This window comes from Talpa europaea, assembly GCF_964194135.1.
Source record: "Talpa europaea genome assembly, chromosome: 13".
NCBI lineage: Eukaryota > Metazoa > Chordata > Mammalia > Eulipotyphla > Talpidae > Talpa > Talpa europaea.
The window spans coordinates 61,232,267-61,254,568 of NC_140080.1; the positions used below are offsets into that span (position 1 = coordinate 61,232,267).

General features: G+C 44.1%; 1 protein-coding gene across 3 annotated transcripts; it reads left to right on the plus strand.

Annotated features, from left to right (window-relative positions):
- Positions 1–2,278: 2,278 nt before the first annotated feature.
- On the plus strand, positions 2,279–22,102 carry RMC1 (regulator of MON1-CCZ1; the record flags this gene model as incomplete). Of its 3 annotated transcripts, XM_084252427.1 has the most annotated exons (20): positions 2,279–2,380; positions 3,060–3,136; positions 5,244–5,328; positions 6,184–6,240; positions 7,685–7,771; positions 11,159–11,299; positions 11,618–11,721; positions 13,239–13,328; positions 13,423–13,528; positions 14,252–14,363; positions 16,060–16,104; positions 16,370–16,423; positions 17,561–17,689; positions 18,201–18,307; positions 19,964–20,083; positions 20,408–20,485; positions 20,815–20,919; positions 21,019–21,087; positions 21,171–21,396; positions 22,023–22,102. In XM_084252427.1, the coding sequence occupies 20 exons, from the start codon at positions 2,279–2,281 to the stop codon at positions 22,100–22,102; spliced, it is 1,974 nt and encodes a 657-aa protein (XP_084108553.1). The 3 variants fall into 3 exon arrangements, with proteins under 3 accessions (XP_084108553.1, XP_084108554.1, XP_084108555.1); XM_084252428.1 differs by lacking the exons at positions 6,184–6,240; positions 7,685–7,771; XM_084252429.1 differs by lacking the exons at positions 6,184–6,240; positions 7,685–7,771 and having other exon boundaries at positions 21,295–21,396; positions 22,023–22,082.
- Between the last annotated feature and the right edge of the window lie 200 nt (positions 22,103–22,302).

The window sequence follows — 22,302 nt, forward strand, 5'->3', positions numbered from 1 at the left end:
GGAGCAATTGATAGATACAGAATGTTTCTGGGAAATACTTAAAATAATTGAAAAAATCTTCATGAATATAGTGGCATGGAAGTCCCTGGGGACCTTGATGACAACTGCTTTGTTTCAGAATGATGGGGAGAAGCCAGACTGCAGTGGGTTAGGGAGAAGGAAATGGAAGCTGAATAGTTCAACTATTAAGAGGAAGGGGGTGAGAAATGGAGGTGGATACGTTTTTTAGGGAAGTGTGTTTTCAGTTCAGTTTTTGTTTTGTTTTGAAGAGATGAGAATATTGAAAGGCTATTTCTAGGAGTTAGTATTTGAGAAAAGAAAGATGTGCCAAAGAGGCACTGAGTTCAGCTTTGGGCTGGAAGAATGTTTTTTCTATACACGGGGATCATGGGGAGTTCAAGGGGTGGCTGTTCTGGGCTGGATCACTGGTGTGAAGCTGTTTTCATCTGATGGCCTCACTTTGCCCCAAAATATTGGCCAGGCTATTTATAAAAGCTGGAGTGGAGAAAGCTGCAGTTGTAACAGAGTTCTGCGCCAGGGCGGTGTGGCTCCCTGTAGCAGACACAGAATAGCAGGTGGTTGGGTCATGTGAGTCAGTGCCAGGAAAAGTATGCCCAGGGGCTGAGGAGCAAGAATGTTAGGATGGTCGAGAAAGTACTGGGATGGAGGGAAAAAATGGAATTGCAGGTGGAGAGGGGTGAAGGGAGAAGGAGAAGGTGACTGACAGGGCAGAGATGCCAAGATACAGAACTGAGTGTCCCATAGTTGGTGGGAGAGGTCACACGGGGACAGCTGGCAGGATGGCAGGGTACATGATGGGTCATCCACAGGGATGCCACCAGTGTGGCAGGATGTGAGCAGAAGGATCCTGTAATCCTGGATAGCAGAGACCACCACGGACAAGGACTGGAAGCAAGTGTACCCTGCTGCTCACTGGTAGGGGCCTTAAAGGAGCAGGTTTTGTTTTTTTTTTCCTTTTCACTTCTTTGTTTCTTTTTTTCCCTTTTCTCTCTCCAACGGCAACCCCCCTTTTTTTTAAACCAGAGGAGGAGAGAAATGCCCTCATCTTCCTACCCTTAAATGTCCCAGTCTTCCCGCGGTTACAGAAAAGCCAAATCTTTGTGTATTCTCTCTCCTCCTCTGTATATTCCATCTTCATGCTCCATCCTTAACTCCACACAAAGATGCCTCCCTCCCCCCAACCCCCCTCCCTGCCCCATGGTACCCCTCCCACCCCAAAGCCTCAGAGGTGTCAGGTTCTGCAGTCCTGGCTCTCTACCAGACAACCATAGTTCTCACGCAAGTAAAATTGGAACATCCTTGCTCCTGCTTTCATTTTATTTATTTTTAAGATTTATTTATTTATGCACACAACAGCTGGGGTACAGGCCAAGATGAGAGGTGGGGTGGTGAGAGTATTCACGAGAGACAGAGTGGGGAACAGAACAGGCAGATTGACCAAAGTACACAGCTGAGGGGAGCAGCGGGCGAGTCAGGAAAGGTCTGCCGCACCATGTGGGTAGCTCCCAGGCCCGCTGGGGATCGACCTCGTGCTGCAGAGGCTGCGGACAGCTTCATAGGCTGCGTCTTAACCCCTTGCGCCACCAGGGAGTCCCCCTGCTTTCATTTTAAATACCAAACTCATCCTTCCACCCGGGGCCACCACCTCTCCATCCCCTACTGCCCTCAGAGCCAAGCTTCTCCTGACCACCTACTACGCTCTTTCTCACTCCTCCTATGCAGGTTCCTAGAGGCAGCCTCTCTAACCCTCCCGGGAGAGGACGCGCCCTCTCCAGGCCGGGGGGCGGCCCGGCGCCACGCGAGCGCCGGCCCAGCGCAGACCGCAGGGACAGGTCCACACGCGGGGCCCGCACGCGCCGGGAGAAGCGCGGCCGGGATTGGCGGCGCCGCCTCCGCCCTGCGCACCGCACGGGCTTCCGGGTCACGCCGCCGCCGCCCGCCCCTCCCCGCGGCCGGCGAGCCGCTCTGGGACCCAGTCCTCCGGGAAGGGGGCGGAGCCTCCGACTGGGCGCGGGCGCGGCCGAAGTCTGTGGGCCCCACCGAGACGGCCGTCGCCCGTTTAAGCCCGGAGGGCCGCGGGTCACGTGCCCGCGGAGGTGGGGGCGTGGCACCAGGAAGCAGCCTCCGCGCCCGCTCCGGTCGCTGCAGCCGCCGCCGCCGCCCGGCTGGACTGCTCGCGCCCGCTGTCGGGCGCCGCTCGCCCCGCTCCACGCTGGCGGTCGCCCCCGGGCCCCCAGCCGCCGCCGCGGCGCCCGCCATGGGCGAGGAGGACTACTACCTGGAGCTGTGCGAGCGGCCGGTGCAGTTCGAGAAGGCGAACCCCGTCAACTGCGTCTTCTTCGATGAGGCCAACAAGCAGGTCCGGGCCGGGCCGGGTCCTCCTCCCCCGCGCTGCCGGGCGCGCCCTGCCCGGCGCCCCGCGTCGCCCTGCGCGTCGAGGCCGGTGCCCGGGGACCAGGCCCGGAGCTCGCCCAGCCACCCTGGCGCCGTAGCCAGCTCCGGTCCCAGGGGTGGGCGCGGGGATCCGGCGCCCGCGCGGCCGGGGCTTTCTCCTCCAAAGTGACAGCTGGGGGGGGGGGGGGCCCGGCGCCCTGCGGCGGGAGTCAGCTCTTAGCATGTCGGTCTTTCCCGGGCGCCTTTTGTCTTTGTCATTAGTTACCCTTGCAGTTCATTTAGACATGGGGTTTTTCATTATTCTCTGAATTTTTAAGGGGATGCGGGGAGCAGTGAGGGGAGGAACAGGGTGTGTTTAAGTGCATCAGCGGCGTCCATGCCAGGTTGTATTAAAACTTGGCGCATAGAGGACCCCGACCAAGTCTTGCTCGGAGGGCAGCTCTTGGAGTGGTAGAGACTTTTCCGGTCTCTGTTGTGTTCCTTAAAATTCATGTGAACACCAAGCGTCTGCAGATTGGTAGGTTCCATGTTAGGTTAGTAAAACCAAGGGTGGGGTGTATGGGAAACAGTCACCTGTAGGTTGGCGCGTGTGCCTAGAACCTTTCAAAGTTGACACCATTAACAATGCCTGTCTTCCCTCCCAGGTTTTTGCTGTGCGATCTGGTGGAGCCACTGGGGTGGTAGTTAAAGGCCCAGAGGATAGGAACCCCATCTCATTTAGGTAACTATTGATATTTTCAGAAGAACGTCAATGTGCAAAAAAAATGGTGTTTTTCTTTATCTCATTCATGAAGGTGGTTTTACAGTTTTGTCTTTTGCCTCCCCTAACAACTATGAAATGTGTGTGTGTGTGCGCGCGCGTGCGCAGGAGAGGGAAGCAGACACCTGCTGTGCGGTCTTGGTGGCACTTTTTGTCAGTCAAATAATGTGGGGAAATTCATTCCTTGTTCATTTAGGACCTAAATATTCCAAAGTAGGGCACCTACTTCCTGGTACTTGAAATTAGCAAGTCATTGCATGGAGGTGCACATTTCTAGTTTCTTGACCTAGGAGGACTTTCACTTCCTCATTTGACCCAGGTTTTTTTCACAGTGAGTTGTAGATGGGGAGATTCAGTGTTTGCCACATAATGATGTATATTAAGAAAATCGCAGCTCCGCTGTGTTTGATGACTGCATGTCCCAGTTTATGCAAGTTGAACCAGTGTAATTATGAATAGGAGCCCCTTTCATTTTCAGAGATATCTCCATTTGGGTGATAAACTATCCATTTGGGTGATTATAGAAGAGGAAAGTACAATGTTAGTCCTCTGCTTATTGGTGACTTAATTTTTGCAGTTGGCTATGTCGGTAAGAAACAGTTTTTGAGGTAGAAAATGAATCACCTTTTCCTTTTATTTGAGAAACACTGGTGTTTGAGAAACACTGGTTTTAGTCCCTGTGCTAGGCATCAGGCATGTGAAGGCTTTGAATGAACTAAGTGCCCCTTGGAGAGCTCAGTAATTGAGTGAGGGAGACAAGTGAGTGGACACATACTACTGAGTGCGATAGGTACTGTTAACAGTGCTCTGTTCAGAGTGTCGACACACAGAAGCGTTGCAACCTTTATCTTGGGATATGTTGGGGAAGACCACTGTAGGGGGAAGGCCAGGGAGGAGGCAGTCTTTGAGCAAGGCTTGCAAGCCTGAATGAGGTGCTTCTAGGAGAAGGCCACCTTTCAAATGGAGGGAATCCCAGTGCAGAGGGGAGCAAGTATGGTGTATGGGGACTCCGGGTCTGTGTAGCTAAAGGTTAGATGTCCATGTAGGGAAGGGAGAGGTGGTGGTTTGGCCACCGGTAGGGGCCAGCCTGAATTTTTCATGTTCTGTCTTGTATTTAGGGCTTTATTTTGTTACCGAAGATGTGTAAGGTGGGGCATGGCACGCTCATATCAGAGTTCGGAAACAGCACGTTGTTTACAGCTTTGAGGCTGGGTTAGTTGGGAGCATATCAAGTCAGGGATGCCACTGAGAGTATCGTAGTAGTCCGAGCCAGGTGTAGTGAAGACCGCATGGGAGGCAGTGTAGACTGACATCACATAGGCACTCTAGGGGTGCTTAGAAAAGTCTTGGGTAAGACTTGGTGGTTAGTTGGGTATGGAAAGTGAGAGTGAGATGGTAATGATCTAGATCTAAGATTTGAGGGGAAGATACTGAGGTTACCGCGTTTTAGTAAAAACATGTTAAGTTTTATGTGATGTATAATAATTATTAGCTGCATATATTTAACTTACACAATTGATGAATTTTGACATGAGTACATCCATGGAACTACCACCACAGTCCAGATAATGAACTTCCCCAGACTCCCAAAAGTGTCCTTGAGCTGCTTTGTAAGCTGTCCCTTGACTTTCCTTTGTAGCTGAGGTGATTGTGAGACATCCAGGTGGGATGCAGCCTGCCCAGTAGGTGCCATCTGCTGGGCAGTGAATAAAAGTGAGGCCAAAGAGCAACCCCTCTCCCACTTTCTAAAACTTTGCTGTGACAGCAATGGGGAGAGCAGTCAGTAGTTGGTGTTTACTGTGTGGTGAAAATGAGTTGCAGGTGAAATGCAGGTGATCTCAATTCTTAATGCAGTTTTCGTCAATGCTGTAAATTTCTCCAGTAGTTTGTTGCCAGTTGGAGTTTGTTGTTGAAAGAGTCATACTGACAACTTCAGAAACATACTTTTAATTTTAAATTCAGATTTGCTGCTTCCTGAATATTTAACTTTTTTCTTCTCACAAAATGATAGAAGCTAGACTTCAGTTATGAAGTTTAATTCTTAACATATTCTTCTTTCTTCTTAAAGAATGGAAGACAAAGGAGAAGTGAAATGCATTAAGTTTTCCTTAGAAAATAAGATATTGGCTGTTCAGAGGACCTCAAAGACTGTGGTAAGATATCTTTAAAGGTACCAAAAAACAAACAAAAAAAAAAGGACATTAGAAGTGAATAAATGGTAAAACTCCAGTGTTAAAGGGACTGTTTGTTATTTTAATGTCATGGAGATACTGTGTTGCATTGTACTTGAGCTTTTGGGATTCTTGAAGAGAATTATCAGCCCCCTCCCTCAAAAAAAAAAAAAGATTACTTATGCTCTTAATATGTCATATTTGAGTTGAATTAAAAAAATTAATCTGGACACTGAGGCATCTTTTGTCCTTATACAAAAGATGTATAGATTATGTGAGGTGTGGTTTTAGCTGCTTTGTGAATTACCCTTGCCCCAATAACTTCATTTAATTACTTCTTTCATCTTTGAATCTAATAGGGACAGATATTCAAAGCTGAGCAGCTTGTTGGCAAGTCAGCCTTTGTAAATATTCACCATTGCTCTTTGTAAAGTAGAGAAAAAGTTGTGGGGAAAGAGGCAGAATCATGTTTCTTTCCATCAATATTAATTGCTAAAAATTTTGGAAAGCCTCTTGTAAAATGTAGAAGCCCATTTCTCTGAAATCACCCATTTGAATTGCATTGAAAAAAATCAGTTTCTAAATCCTAGGTAAATGTTTGGATTAACCCTAAAAAATACATTGAATTGAATACCTGCTGCTCTGAAGGAGGTGGATTGTTTCTTAATTTTTCTTGTCTTTGAGTTTTTGTCAGTTTTTTCTAATCACTTTTTTAAAATTTTAAAAAATTTTTACATCGTTCTAATCACTTTTAAAATTCATTTTTCTCTTTTGTTGCATGCCAGAATAGGTTGGCAGTATGTTGTCCAAACCAGACTTCTCTTTTTTTTCTTTCAGGATTTTTCTAATTTTATCCCAGAGAGCTCTCAGCTGGAGTACACTCAGGAGTGCAAGGTAAGGGCTCTGACCCCTTCCAGCTGTGGGCTTATAACCACGAGGGCCCCTGGGGAACCGGAGTAGTGATTGCGGGCACAGGCTGGGGGCCGACGGTGTTGTGTGTTGGCGCAGTGTCTTTGGACAGTTTGAAAAGTTAAACCTGTTCCTGTATCTGCAGAAAGGAGCTGGGGGCATGAATGACAGTGACGGCTGTGCTATCTGTGGCTGTTGTCCTGTTGCCTGGGTGCCTCTCCTTGGGCTGGTGGTGCCTCTGAGTTAGACCCGGGCGCCTTTCAGAGCCTCCTGGTGGAGGTTTTGGGAGAAGAGTTTCTTCTTCTCTACTGATGATGTTTTCCTTTCTGCATGCATTGTCCTTGTCGTGTCCTTTCTCGCTGTTTCTTTCCCTGGGCATAGATTCTAATCCACATTAATTAGATTTGCTGGGCGTAATAAACTGGGCTAGCTGGAGCTCAGCTAACTTTAGCACTGTGAGCACCCCAGAAACTAGCAGAAGCTGCTAGTGGATGGAATAGGCTTTTTGCATCTTTGTGACTGATTTCAGTAAATGGAGTTGAGGGTGGGCTCCTTAGAAGGATACTCCACATTAGCTAAACCCCTGCCAGCCAGTAAACTTGCTGTTTACCAAGTGAGTTAGGGTGTGGGCTCAATGCCCCCACCCCACTTTGGGCAACACAATGAGAATGTTTAGGTCTTTCTGCTTTTATAACTGCAGTTTTTATAGTGTGGTTGACAAGGAGAAGGTCATCTGTGCTGTGATTCCTAATGGTAGATATTGCTGTCTCTCAGGGCTGTATTTCCCTCGTCTGCTACCTGGAAGGAATTAAGACTTAATTGCTTCAATGAGGTGTTACAGGTGAAAATCCATGAAAGCTATATTTGAAAGAAGAGTTGATTTATTAATAAATCTGGGCAACTTTACTAAAGAGTGTTACAAACAGCAGACTATATTAAGCTTTTCAAGGGAATTATATGTACGTTTTTCTTGTTCATTAAGTCTGTGTAATTGTAGGGGCAGGAAGGTACGGTGCAGGTTTTCTATGATCTGAGCAGATGAGTAAAGGAGCGTCCTGGAGCCCTTGGTGGCTTTTCAGACGTTTATCGAGCTTTTTACAAGGCAGGGGGCAGGGGAGCCAGGGGGCAGGGGAGCCAGGAGGCTGGCAGCCCTCCCAGCCCCCAGCGAGTCTTTACTCTTTCTGGGCTCTCTGGCTTTCTTGCTCTGCTCTCTAATTCTAATACTATTTCTCTGCTGGTGTCCCCATGACACCACCCTTATAAGCCCCGTCTCTGCCCAGGTATGCCCACCTATGCATGCCCACACCCTACTCTAGGTGCCCACTATCAGGCATGCATGTAGGACTGCAGGGATCTATCATTAATGCTAATGGCAGGAGGGTGGAAAAGCCTGATAATTTTTCACTTACCCTACAGTAATTCTTTTCAGACCAAGAATGCCAACATACTGGGATTCTGCTGGACCAGTTCGACGGAGATTGTCTTCATAACAGATCAAGGAATCGAATTTTATCAGGTACTGCATTTACCATTTATATTGGCTGGACACAATCTGTGGTAGCAGTTTGGCAGCCTTTTGAATTTAGCACTTCACATATATTTTGAGAGTTTGGTGCTTCAGTCTCTGGTTTTTATTTTTTTCCTAATTACAAGTAATACATGTTTTTAATGAAAACAGTCAAGATATACAGAAGGGAAAAGCCCCTCCCACCCCTAGACATAACTATTATGAAGTTGGTATACATCCCTCCATTTTTTTTTCTACACACATACAAACTTTTATTGATTTTTATAAAAATGGAAATACTGTATGTGTGTGTATATATATACTTTTGTGAATTTTTTTTTTGCACAGCAGTATACTTTAGACATGTTTCCATATTCTAATTGAGTGGTATTCTCCTCTGTGGGTGTACTAGCTTATTTAACCAATCCCTTATTGAACATTTGGCTTGCTTTTATTTTTTGGTGATTATAAATAATTCTTCATTAAACATGCTTATAAACATTACATCATATTCTTGGGTGAGGCAGTTCTTGGAAAGGAAATTAGCAGACTAGGTATGAACACCTAAAAAGCTGAAAAGATATCAGGCCACCCTGGTGGCGCCTGTGAGTTCGATCCCTGGCCAGGGAACTACCCACAACTACCCTCCTGACTTGCTTGCTGCTCCCCTCAGCAGTGTATTTCAGTCAGTCTGCCTGTCCTGCTCCCCACTCTGTCTCTGGTGAATCCTCTCACCTTCCACACCTCTGGCCTGTGCCCCAGTTCTTGTATGCGTAAATAAAGATATCTTTAAAAAAAAGCTGAATAGGTATCACTAAATTTATTTCAGAAGCTTGCATTTTCACTAGCAATGTAGGAATCTCTATTTTCCACACCTTTGTCAGACCAGGATATTATGAGTCTGTAGACATTTGCCAGTCAAAGAGTAAAAGACATTTTAATTAGCATTTTTCATAATAGGGAGGTAAGCATCTTTTCATTTGTGTATTGGCCATTTGTATTTCCTCTTTAATGAACACCTTCATCTTAAAAAAATATTTGTGGTAAAAGCATATAACATAAAATTCACCCTCTTAATTATTTTTAAGTGTAAAATTTAGTAGTGTAATTGTATTCACCTTGTGAAACAGATCTCCAAAGTTTTTCATCTTATAGAACTGAAATTCTATACTCATTAAACATCCCTCCTTTTCCCTGTCCCCCACCCCCTGGTAGCCACCTTTCCACTTAATATTTTTATGAATTTCATAATATTTTTTATGAAGTACTCTGAATACTTCATATAAGTGAAATCATATAGTATTTGCTGCTTTGTGTCTGGCTTATTTTACTTAGCATAATGTCCTCAAGGTTCATCCATGTTGTAGCATGTATCAGAATCTCCTTTTTTAAGACTGAATAATTCTCCATTGTCTGTATTCACCACATTTTGTTTATCCATTCATGGGCTGATGGACACTTAGATGCTTCTACCTTTTGGCTGTATTGACTAATGCTGCTATACATATGGCATGCAAGTATCTCTTCAAGACCTTACTTTCATTTTTTTTTGGGAATAGACCCAGAAATGGGATTGCTAGATCACATAGTAATTCTATTTTTAATACTTGGGGAACTTCCATGCTGTTTCCCATAGAGTTACCATTTTATATTCCCACCAACAGTGCAGAAAGGTTTAAATTTCTCCACCTTCTCACTAACACTTATTTTCTGTTTCTTCAATAATAATACTCTAGGGGTAGGAAATACCTCATTGTGGTTGTGATTCTCGATTTGTGATGATGAGCATCTTTTCATAGCTGTGGGCCACTTGTGTCTCCAAAAGGAATGCTTATTTAAATCCTTTGTTCACTCTTTAATTGGGACTTTTTGTGGTTGAATTGTAAAAGTTCTGTATGTAGTCTGGATATTACTCCTTTATCAGACATATGATTTGCAAATCCTTTCTCCCATTCCATAGGTTGCCTTTTCACTGTTGATATTGTCTTTTGATGTACCTGCCTCAACTGATCTTTTAATATATTCCCAACTTCTTGGCCTATTAGAATGCTTCAAGTGGAACTAATGTAGAGGTTGTGCAGATTCTTTGCAGTTTTTATTTTGTTGACAAATAAATGCAGTATAATTTAGAATGTATGGATACAGAAAATATATTTGTGTAAGCAAAATATGAGGTATTATGCCAAGGTGCTTGCAGTAGGGCTATTGTTAAAATCTTCAGTAATGGCCAGCAGAAAGAAAACACTTCAAACAAATCTCACCAAATCTCACACACAGAAATAGTTTGTACATGTGGTAGCTTGGAAAGGATTACCTGCTTTACAGAGAGTTCCTGATGGCAACCATTTTAAAAGATCTCTTTGTGCTCTCTGCAGTTGGAAGGTATGCATTCAGGTCATCTAGGTAAGTTTTGAAATCTTCAAGAAATAGAAAGAACACTTTTGCACATCCTCATTATATCCAAGTTGTCAAGAAACCTACACCTCTTGACCCTGACTTCCACTCATAGTGTTCTCTGAGCATGAATATCTGGGGCTCTAGCCAGTGTTCTTGATGTATTGGAGTATTTTGTGTATATTTCAAGCGCCTTGATTATAAAGCACTAGGTGTGCTCAGTCCCATGAACACATGTTAGGAAGAGGGGGCCCCTCCTTGACTCAGTGGAAATGGCAGCAGGGTGGAGACTGGGAGAAGGTAGATACTGTAGGCTGGGTGCTGGCAGAGTGGCTGCACAGGATTAGGGTTGGGGTATTTCTCACCTTGTGTGAGATGAGTGGGAATGCTGCTGCTGCTTGCTCTTTGCTGGATAGTGCCCTGGGTCTTGGAGCTCAGACCTGGACCTTGCAGTCCAACAACTTTTCTCAGCCTGACTGTGTACCCGGTACGGCTGTTTTCCTTACTTCTCTCAAGTAGGACTGATGATCTCCACATCTCAGGGTTGTAAGCGAGAGTGAGTTAAAATTTGTAAGCACAGAACTGGATCAGTCAATACTGTAATAAAATCAATATAATTTTCAAGTTAACTTTTTTTTTTTTAAAGATTTATTTATTTTTATACAAGAGCTGGGGTACAGGCCAGAGGTACGGGAGAGTGAGAGGATTCACCAGAGACAGAGCAGGGAGCAGAACAGGCAGATGACAGAAATACACTGCTGAGGGGAGCAGTGGGTGAGACAGGAGAGGTCTGTCGCGTCATGTGGGACCCTCGCCGGCCGGACGGGATCGAACCCGCACTGCCGAGGCTTCGGACAGCTTCACAGACGGTGTTCAACCCCCTGTGCCACCGGGGAGGCCCTATTTTTTTTTTTTTCCTGCCTTTTGTATACTCAGTTTACTCTGTCTTCTGACAGTTTGCTATTCCTTAATGAAGATTCTGTTTCTGGAACTTTGCTTTAGGTATTACCAGAGAAACGTAATTTGAAACTCCTGAAGAGCCAAAACATCAATGTGAACTGGTACATGTACTGTCCTGAGAGTGCCGTGATCCTGCTGTCCACTACAGTCCTGGGAAATGTGCTGCAGCCCTTTTATTTTCGGGTAAGAATAAGCCTCTCTTAAAAAAAAGGATTCTCACTTTCTACCCTACTTCTCCAACTTTCTACTATGTCAACTACCTCCAAGTGGGTAGTGCCTCTAGCAAGCCCCTTGCCGCCTCTGACCACTAGAGGGCACTATCCCACCACCTGAGGCCATGCGTTCTCTGGGGACAAGATCCCTGTGTGTAAAGGACAGCAGGGGATTTGGAGAGGCTGGAAAAACAAAGTGTGTGTATTTCTTCAGTGGTTTAACATGGGGATATTGAATCATCAAAGGCTTTAATAAACTTTTCCTAAAACAATGTTTCCCTCCAAACAGGCTGGCACTATGTCGAAGCTGCCCAAGTTTGAGATTGAGTTACCAGCTGCACCTAAATCAAATAAACTGAACCTTTCCGAGAGAGACATGGCGATGGCGACCATGTACGTCTTTTGAGAGAATTCTTCTTGCATTGTTTTTAGTGACACTAGTAATGGCACATTAGTGAGTGCTCCAGAGAGGCCTCTTAGGTGCCCTTGGCGCACGCAAGGTGTCCCCTTGCCATCAGTGCCTAGATCTTTTTTTTTTTTTTTTTAAGATTTATTTATTTATTTTTTATTTATACAATAGCTGGGGTACAGGCCAGAGGCACGGGAGGGTGAGAGGATTCACCAGAGACAAAGCGGGGAGCAGAACAGGCAGCCTGACGAAATACACTGCTGAGGGGAGCAGCAGGCGAGACAGGAGAGGTCTGCTCACCATGTGGATATCTCCCTGCTGGCTGGGACTCAAACCCACGCTGCAGAGGCTGCGGACAGCTTCACAGCACTGTGCTCAACCCACTGCACCACCAGAGAGGCCCAGTGCTTAGATCTTATGTATGGAGAAACGGTGGTCTTCCTGATATTCTTTTTGGATTTTGCTAGCTTTGTGATACTAGTGATGTTGTTTAACCATTCAAGTCTTATAAGAAGAGAACGCTGAACCAACTTAATTTTTAGGTATCTTCATTTTAGAATTATTTTTTCCACTCTGTGAGTTGAAGCTTATCAAGGAATATTTTTGCCTAGAATAGATCATAATTCTTCTTCTAAACAAGAAAATTGTTTTTTTATTTAACAAACATGGGACTGAGTTCCTTACATAGAAAGGTTTGTTTGGAAATGCAGATATGCCAGTTTTTAAACTTTACTATGAAAAGTTCAAATGTGAAAATAGAAACTAATACAAAGAATCTATATACCTATAAATCCTGTTCAGCAAATATCAACATTTTGGTCCTAAGTTACTTTTGATTCTTTTTTGGCTAAAGCCAGTAGTTTCCAGACTTTGAAATTTTTTAACGGTTGGAATGTGTTTTTTAAAGGAAATCATCTATGGCATCCTGATTTAGAAAACAGATACAGGGAGGGCAGTCCTGGCTGCTGGGGAGCAGGGGCCTGCCCCTTCCCTTTGGTCTCCTTCTCTTCCCTGGGGCAGGCCCAGAATGGTGGTGACCGCCGGGCTGCAAACGAGCCTGCAAAACTGCTCACAGCGCCACTTACGAGATGCAGCTTAAAAATGAAGTGATTCCACTTTCCTGTGATTAGGAAATATGTTTATGACATAAAGCTTGGAAAATAGATAAGGTTAGGGAAAAAGAAAATGGACATAGCTCATTCCTCCAGGATAGTTATTCACAACACGTATTTCTTGCAAGTATTTTTAGACATTATGCATAATGTCTTTTTATTTTAAAATGTCATGATCAGGCTACATTTAGTTTGTATCTTCTTCTCCATTTAATTATGTAGTAGGCTTTTTGACTGTATTTTCTTTGTAAATATTTTTGTTGTCTGCAGAATATTCCCTTGAGTAAATAAGTCATAGTTTACTTAACTATGGCTGACTAATTCGGCATTGAGAATGGAGGGATTTCCAGCGGCCACATGTGACTTACGTGTCTGTGTTCTCTAATTAGATACGGGCAGCTCTATGTTCTCTTCTTGAGGCACCATTCCCGGACCTCCAATAGTACAGGAGCGGAGGTAGTCCTCTATCATCTACCACGGTATATTTAATGCTTTCTTCCCACTTAATGCCATTTGAAAATGTGAACTAAACCTTGTCGATCTGTTTTTTTTGACCTATCTGTTGTTCTACAGAGAAGGTACCTGTAAAAAGATGCACATATTAAAGTTAAATCGAACGGGAAAGTTTGCTGTAAATGTGGTGGATAACCTCGTAGTCGTTCACCATCAGGACACGGAGGTATGAGCTGTGTGTGGGTGTCTGGGCTGTGTTATACCAGTGACCTCTGGTTAATAGAGTTGTGAAATTTGGCAAAATGTTCTGAACAGTGATAGAAAGTGATTTTTATGCTAAAAGTTTTGGAAATGGGTTTGATATTTTAGGTGATTTAGGAAAAACAGTGATTTTGTATCAGTTGAAAAAAAATAATTAAAGCTTATTTATAAAATAACGCAAGTAGATTTGATTTTGGGATAGTTATTTGAATCATCTAAACTGGGAATTCACTGCAGACTCGCTGTGTTACAGGACCACGTGAGCTCTGTACTTTCTTTGTGAGTGTAGAGGCTAGAGAGAAAGGACTAGAATGGTTCCTACTTTTCCTGTGCTGTAAGCTGGGTGGCAGGTGGTAGACAAGCCACTTCCTTTCCAAGGTTCCAGGACTGTGGCGACACCCATATCTCTAAGGAAGTTGTTGCATGGCAAAATGAAAAAGACCCATTCAGATCACTTTGAGCCCTTCAAAGGATGCATGTCATAAATGCCAGGAATATTTGTGAGAGTGGATGAAAATGTTTAAGAGAGTCCTCATGCTCTAGCAAATTCCTTCTCAAACAAGCACTCGCCTATAGGGACGGGAAGCAAACACAGACTCTTTAAGCTGATTTGAATTAGCATGATGCGGGGTAATGCAGGTTGGGTGTGGTCTCTGTGGCATCACAGTCTTTTCTTTCTCCACTTCAGACTTCGGTGATATTTGACATCAAGTTAAGGGGGGAGTTCGATGGCACTGTTACCTTCCATCATCCAGTGCTTCCGGCTCGATCGATTCAGCCCTATCAGATCCCCATGGCAGGTAAAAGGGAATCATTGTGTGGTCGGGAGTGAAGTTCAAGGTGGAATGTGTATACAGAGGTTCCCAGATGGGTTTGCTTGTGTGAGGGTGATACTCTTTTTTTATTGCAACTCCTGCAAGTTAAAATTTGTTACTGTGAAAAACTTTATCTATAAATGAATCTTCTTTGGAAAAAACAGAATATTTTTTCTCTTCCCTGAGCTTTCAAATGGAAAGTTCTGATTATCTATTGAAGCAGAAAGATTTTGTAACATCGAATGAGTCCTTGACATTTTCTGTTTGTACTTTGTAACAGCCGAGATTAAATTTGGTTGCTTCTGGCTGTTAATTTAACCTGGGATCAATTTTCTTGATCTTTCTCATATTCTGTGTCCCACTTATGATAAAAACTGTGTTCTCTCCTGACTGATGGTGATAGGCTGTGGTTCGTAGGTTATTCTAGATCAGTCCTTCTACCTGAAGACATGGGCCTAGGAAATTAGAGGAGGTCAGGATTTCAGGGAAGGGGAAAGAAACCATTTAGTTCCTTTGTCTTTTCCCAGTGTAATTGATTTCAAACTAGAATAATAATCAGCTCTTTGAAAGGAGACTGTCGTAAAGAGTAAGCTACATGGCATTTCAGTGCGTAAATCATAGAAACTGCTGGAGCTCCAGTAGCAATGTCTTCTTGGGAATGCCAGTCAGCAATGGTGAGTCAGGATGCCCTTGATTCAGAAGATTCAAGTCTTCCCTGATAGTTCAGCAAGAGCACCATACTGCCCTCCCAGCCCACCTTGCTGGATTAGCCCGACGCTTGTAACAGAACTCTTCTGGCATAGTTGGAGAGGACGAAACTAGTTCTCACAAATGTTTGATTAGCCCTTTTGACCTTCTCTGTCCTTTCAGGCTTCCTCCCCTTCCCTGGGATAATAAAGTTACTATTAAAGAACAGTATGCCAAATGATTAGTGTATATCTGCTGCTCATTTGGCATGAAGGTGACTGCTGGTGAATTGGGGGGAGAAACAACATTAAACATTTACAGCCTTTAGCTCTGTTCCATTTGTTTAGGGCCAGTTAGAAGACATTAGGTAAAATTGGCTGGTTACGATAAAGCAAATTCCAGGCATGGTCAGAAGGTAGCCCTGATAAAGAGTAACCCTGGTAAGGTTAGTTGACACGGGTCCCTTAAATCTGTGGTCATCTAGACTATGAGTGGAAAAGCATCTGTTGCAGTTCTTGACTTTTTGTTTTGTTTTTTCCTGCTGGAATATAAGCCTCTCCCAGGCTCATTGCATCTTTATATCTTCCTTCACCCTGTGCTGTACTGGTGTAGTCTTTCGAGAAGGGCCTATTGGGCTGTTTTGAAAGATGAGACCAGCAGCTTGGGGAAGAGCCAGCTGCCCTCATTTCCCCTTCTGTTTTTGGTTGGGTTGGCCTGTGGTTCTCACCGACTTCATGTGAGGGCCACCTGTGTGCTTTAAAAACTAAAGCCTCCTGGCTCTCACTTGAGAGCAAGACATTTTCTAGGATTGTCCTCGACTTCCTCATTCCTACATGTGCTATCAGTGGGAAGTGGCCACTGACTTCTTCCTTATTGAACTAATTGCATAAATACGGACTGAAGACTTTAGAAAGTACATTTCCCATCTTATGTACTAGTGTGTGTAGCATTTTCTGATTCGGTCTCTGCGCACTTGTGTTTCCTTCTCTTGTAGGTCCTGCTCCTGTGACCAGCCAGTCCCCGGTTCCATGTAAGCTCTGTATCCTTTGCAGAGGCACTGGCGCTGTACACAGCAGGGAAGCTGTTCCCCATCTTTCACGCTGGTGACTGAGTGCTGCTGATCCCCACCCTTGCCAGCCCTGAATAACTTGGAGACTCCTGCCTGTCAGGAGGCGTCCTTATTACGGAGGGAGTGGGCATTGGAGTAGCCTTAGAAATTGGGGACAGGGGGACGTGCTAAGTAAATGGGGTTTGCCTTTTGTCTTCATGTCTTCTTGGTTTAGAATTTCCTATAACGTATGTAGATTCTTCGTCCTGGATCGTCTTTCAGCCTGACATCATCATCAGTGCAAGCCAAGGTGGGTCAGAGGCACGATTGTCATGTGCAGAAGTGGTGCTTGTTGACTTTGGGTTTAGGGCGAGCTGGTCACAGTTTCCGGGGGAATCTGAGAAATGAGTGCTCAGACTTGGGAATGGGAGTAGTTTTTCATTTTATACTCTGCGCCATGTGTGTACTTTATCAGGAGCATGTATTATTTTTATAATTAAAACTAGGAATAGCTATTTCCCTGCTTGAAGCCCCTTCATGTCTCCATTCTGAAAGCCAGACTCCGCAACTTGGTATCCCGGCTCCCCCTCCCCACTCTGTACCGACCCCATCAGGTCCACACATACCTGTGGCCTTCGCCATTTCTCACCGCGGTGGTGTAGCCTTCCTCAAAATGTTGTCTCTTCCTGGTGAATCTCTTAGCACCTTGTATCTTTCTCATTAGAGAACTTCTGTGTATTTTACCATCTTAACCCCTGGGATTCTCAAGGAGAGAATTAGCCCCAGTGTCCTAGGTGTCACGGCATATAATGAATTCACTTCTCCCGTCTCCCCGTCCATCTAGAATGATGCTAGCTCTGTACCAGCTGTGGGAGAATTGAGACAGTGATCACTCAGATCAGGTGGTTTAGTTCTCATGTGGAATCCCAATTGAGAGAGGCTCTACCTGCCTACCTGGCAGAGTGGTGGTCAGGAAATTCATGGATTGATCTGAACCAATTATGAAATTCCCTTGGAGTTGCCTTTTGGACCTATGAGCCAACACAGAATAAACCAAAGTACAGGCCTGAAGTTAATGCCACATGTTAACAGCTTTTCTACTTTCAAGGTTAAAAGAGTATCTGGTGTAGGGAAGGAACTGCTTTGAGTTGGTTAAAGATTTGTTGTTCGCCCACCTTCACCCCACATTCAGGGAGCTATACCACCGATGTACCTGTGAACACAGAGGGGTATTGTGTTGTAAGCATCCAGCAAGCATATAAAGTTTGGCTGGCAGTCCGTCTGTTGTCAGGCATGTCCCAACTTCCCTGACTCTGCTGTGCTTAGCACGAAAACACCACCAACTGTGCTTTGCACTATTTTCCTCCCACCAGTTTAGGGAAACCATCTTTAGGGTCTTTGTTCTGATTTGCACCATCATACTGAATTTGCTACCTCCTAAATCCAGGTTACCTCTGGAACCTCCAAGTGAAACTTCAGCCCATAGTAAATCTCTTGCCAGATAAAGGAAGACTCATGGACTTTCTCCTCCAGAGAAAGGAGTGCAAGATGGTCATACTGTCTGTCTGTTCGCAGAGTAAGTATGACTCCTTCCCCACTGGTCTGATTCCAGTCTCAGGCCTGTGCTACCCACAACTTTCACTGGGAGATGGCACACATATTGATGCCTTTTCTGTAGCCTGTAGCCACATTCTTCACATAAAGAATGGATTATTTAACCCACTGGAGAGGCTGATTTGCAGAGACTTTGGTAGAAAAGACTAAATAGGATGGTTCCAGATGAAAGCAGCCTGAACACAAGTGCACATGTAGTGAGCTTACACTCCTGCCTTTACAATAAGCATCAATAAGTACAATAAGTGCAGTCAGTACATACATATCCACCTTAAGGATCTTCTGCTAATATCTCCCATGGCTACATTTTTTCTAGTAACCAGAAAGGGCTGGTAGGTAATTCCTAGGTTCAGGTCTCTCTATTTCTCTGAATATCCTTTAAAAGTATGTTTGCACTGGTAACCCGGAGATTAATTATTTTGGCCACAGCAACACATTTATCATTGACCTGTGTGAACATTGATTCTTTTCAGTGTTGAGCGAGTCAGACAGAGCTACATTGCCTGTAATAGCCACTGTTTTCGACAAACTCAATCACGAGTATAAAAGGTACCTGGACGCTGAGCAGAGTTACACAATGGTAAGCTGATGTGCTGTATGTTTTCTAAGTAATTAGAATGCAAGATTCTGATTGACAAACATCACTAAGGTTTGCTATGGGCCATAGTGAGGTAACAGAACATTCCGTAGCCCTGCTTCCCATTACCTTTAAGCCTCATGTCACTTGATGCCTTCATCCTTGGGGAGTTTGTAATCTGTTCTTACACATAGATCCTTGTCTGCTGTTGGATGGCTAAATCAGTCTCACCTTTGCATTATTTCATACATCTTTCTGCCAAGCCAGAACCTAGATTCAGTAATTAGAAATGTAACCATTTTGCCACATCAGCTCCCTTTCCTTTGAGGATACAGTAACTACAAAAATAAGACTGATCCTGGGGCCTCCCCTGTGGTGCAGTGGTTGAGCGCTGGGTTGCGAGGCTGCCTGCAGCCTCTGCAGCACCGGTTCGATTCCCGCCCACCGGGTGAGGGTCCCACATGGTGCGCAGACCTCTCCTGCCGCCCGCTGCTCCCCTCAGCAGTGTACTTCGTCACTCTGCCTGTTCTGTTCCCCTCTCCGGCTCTGGTGAATTCTCTCACCCTCCCGCGCTTCTGACTGTACCCAGTGCTTGTATAAATGTATAAATAAATAAATAAATCTTAAAAAAAAAAAAAAAAAAAAAAAAAAAATAAGACTGATCCTGACATATAGTAAATATCCTATTAGAATAGTGAGGATTAAATGTTAGCACTGTGCTTCTCATATAGGAGGCTCATATATTTGTCATGATGGGCTGGAAAAAGTTAACATGATTAGTGACCAGGTTCTGCAATACTTTTAGTACCTCTTCTGAAGCTAGAAGGAAGTAAAGTTTAGGACGAGTATAATAAATTACTTCACTTTAGGGATCTGATTAATCTTAAAGTGGTTTTAAACAATAAAACCCCAGAATCACTTGCTTTTAGCTGCTCAAGGGTGAGGACTGAGGTGGGCTGAAGGCTGGGTGACCTGGGAATACATGTCTATCTCTCCCGCTGTCACACACGGAGTGCTGAGCTCTTCTAGATCCTTCTTTGGGCCTCCTGCTAGAGTACAGTAGGAATCAGTAGGTCTGAGCCCAGTGGCAGTTGCTACTCTGCGCTTTATAAACCCTTGCTGTTAAGAGCAGCCCACCACAGTGGGGCACCCGGAGCTGCTTAGAAATGCAGGTTCTGCTCCTATAGAATCTGTGTTGGTCTAAACTGCTTTACAAAGTTAGGGGAAGGAGGCAAGATATTCTCACAGAGCCTTCCTGTTCAGTCGTATTTGGGGAGTCTTGCTGACCATTTAAAAATCCAGATATCTACTTATTATAGGATTAGGGCTTCACAGAACCAAGAAGCAGGAAACCACTTCATTTTTTAAAAGTCTGATTAACGCCCTAATTTTCTTAAGAGGTTAAAAAATTGCCTGAAGAGAAACCTTTGCCTTACACTTTTTTGTTTCATCCATGGACAATGGTGTATTTTCAAAATGGCCAAATCTGACTTCCTAAATCATTTACCCAGCCAACAAAGGAAGTTTTTTCCAAATAATGTCAGCCATCCTCTGCTCCTGTCTTAGGTTCACATCTTGAAATTCAGTCTTTTTGGATTAACTGCAGATTCACCATTACCTAGGTGAGGACTAAGTTGACAATTGTTATTTATTGTCTAGGCAGTAGAAGCAGGGCAAAGCCGGAGCAGCCCCTTCCTCAAAAGGCCACTGAGGACCCAAGCCGTGGTAGACCAGTCTGACATGTACACCCATGTCCTGTCGGTGTTTGCGGAAAAGAAGGTGGGTGACCGATAACTTGGCCTCTTCTCAACCACAGTGTCTCAGAGCAAGTATCTTATGTGAAGGGAAGGGAGGAATAGTAACTCATTGTGTGATTAGAATGACAAGGTATCTCGGGTGAGGACCCGGTGCTCGTGGATTGGTTCTTAATACTCAGGCCTGAACATCATCGAAGTGGGGAGGATCTTAGAGGGATTTGTGCAAGACCAGCAACAGAACACTGGGCCAGTTTAATGTGGAAATGGAGGTATATCTGTGTAAATGGGGAACCTCCTTTGGGAGGCTTCTTTGCAACTGTCTCTTTGATCACTTTTTTCTTTGTAGGAGATGCCTCACAAATTTGTGATATCTGTTTTGATGGAATATATTCGCTCTCTCAACCAGTTTCAGATCACAGTACAGGTACCATCAAATCAGCATTTTTTTGTCCCAGGTTTTATGGAAGCAGGGAATTAAGATATTGACAGCACTTTTTTTTTAATGGAGGTGACTTAGTTGTTGGCTAAAGGACCTGCCTACCTGACTGAGTCTAGGTGACTTTCTAATGCTGCCAACATGGTGTTCTTAGTTCATGCCAAGTGGGGTTCTTTCACCTGCATATTAAACCACCTCTCTCAACGACAAACTTTTACACATCAGTTAAGATAGCTGGAGTTATACCTCCACCTTCCCAAACCTAGTCTGTTGTACTTGAGCCACTTGGAGACTGTCTTTGCTTTATTTGTCTTCAGCATTATTTACACGAACTCGTGATCAAGACGCTGGTCCAGCACAACCTCTTCTATATGCTGCACCAGTTCCTGCAGTACCATGTCCTCAGTGACTCAAAACCTTTGGTATGCATCATCAGATTTTACTCTCTTATGCTGAGAAACTTAAAATTTTAACCTTCCAACCTTCTTATGCTGAAGCTAGGCTGAAAATTTGTCTTTCAGGCTTGTCTGCTGTTATCCTTGGGAAGTTTTTATCCTCCTGCTCATCAGCTGTCCCTGGATATGTTGAAGGTGACCGATCTAGCTAAGGTTTAAACTGCTTAGTATTCTGCCTGTCCCTTGTATTTACTCAGACTTCTCTTTTCCTCTTCTAGCGACTTTCCACTGCAAATGATGAAATAGTCGAAGTTCTTCTTTCCAAACATCAAGTGTTAGCTGCCTTAAGGTTTATCCGGGGCATTGGTGGCCACGACAACATTTCTGCACGGAAATTTTTAGATGCAGCAAAGCAGACTGAAGATAACATGCTTTTCTATACTATATTCCGGTTTTTTGAACAGCGAAACCAGCGTTTGCGAGGGAACCCTAATTTCACACCAGGTGAGAACAGAGCCACAATGAAAAGACCTCAGGTAACTAAAAACTTGAAAATACTGGCAGCCTGTGGGCAGGGGGACTCTTGGGAAATTTGTTTCTAGAAAATCTAGCTCAAGAGCCCTCCTATTTGTAAAAAGAGTGGCCGTTGTGCCAGTGGATTCTGAATTTATGACCTGGAACTTGCAGTGGAAGTCTGTTTGAGGTAGAGAGGTTCAAGATCCAAATCAGGTGGTCTGGACACAGGTCACCTTGAATATCCCTTTCTGAAGTATCAGAAAATGGCAGGAAAAGTTTTAGATGGCTGGAGCTTATTAACTCCTGAGCCACTCTAAGGCTGGGAGAGGAATATATTTTTCTGGTTTAAGTTAGTGTACAGCACAGGATGGCCTATGTTACACCACAGGTTAGGTGGCAATTTGCTAGGGGTTGTGAAGGCATCTGGCCAGTTCTGCAATGGTAGGAGCCACGTGAACAGAAAGGACAACTCAAAAGCTTAGGAAAACAGTATTTTATGAGAGAAAAATAAGTTAAAACCCCAGTACACACATCTATGAACTACAGAGTTCATTCACAGCTTTTCTTCTTTTCATGCCACATCAAATGGATTAAATCTGTATTTTCCTTTACAGGAGAACACTGTGAAGAACATGTTGCTTTTTTCAAACAGGTTTTTGGAGACCAAGCTCTGATGAGGCCTACAACATTCTGAAATTGCTTGTTAGTTGTCTTTTTTATATATATATATAAAATGTGTACAAAGTTAATTTATTGCATTAATAAAGCTCTTTAAACTATAAAATGTTATAATAAACTGTATCTACAACATCCTCAAATGTTACTAAAATATGGTACAGAACTTGGGATGGCTTACTCCTAAAAAAAAGGAGAAACACAGCATTGATTGGCCTT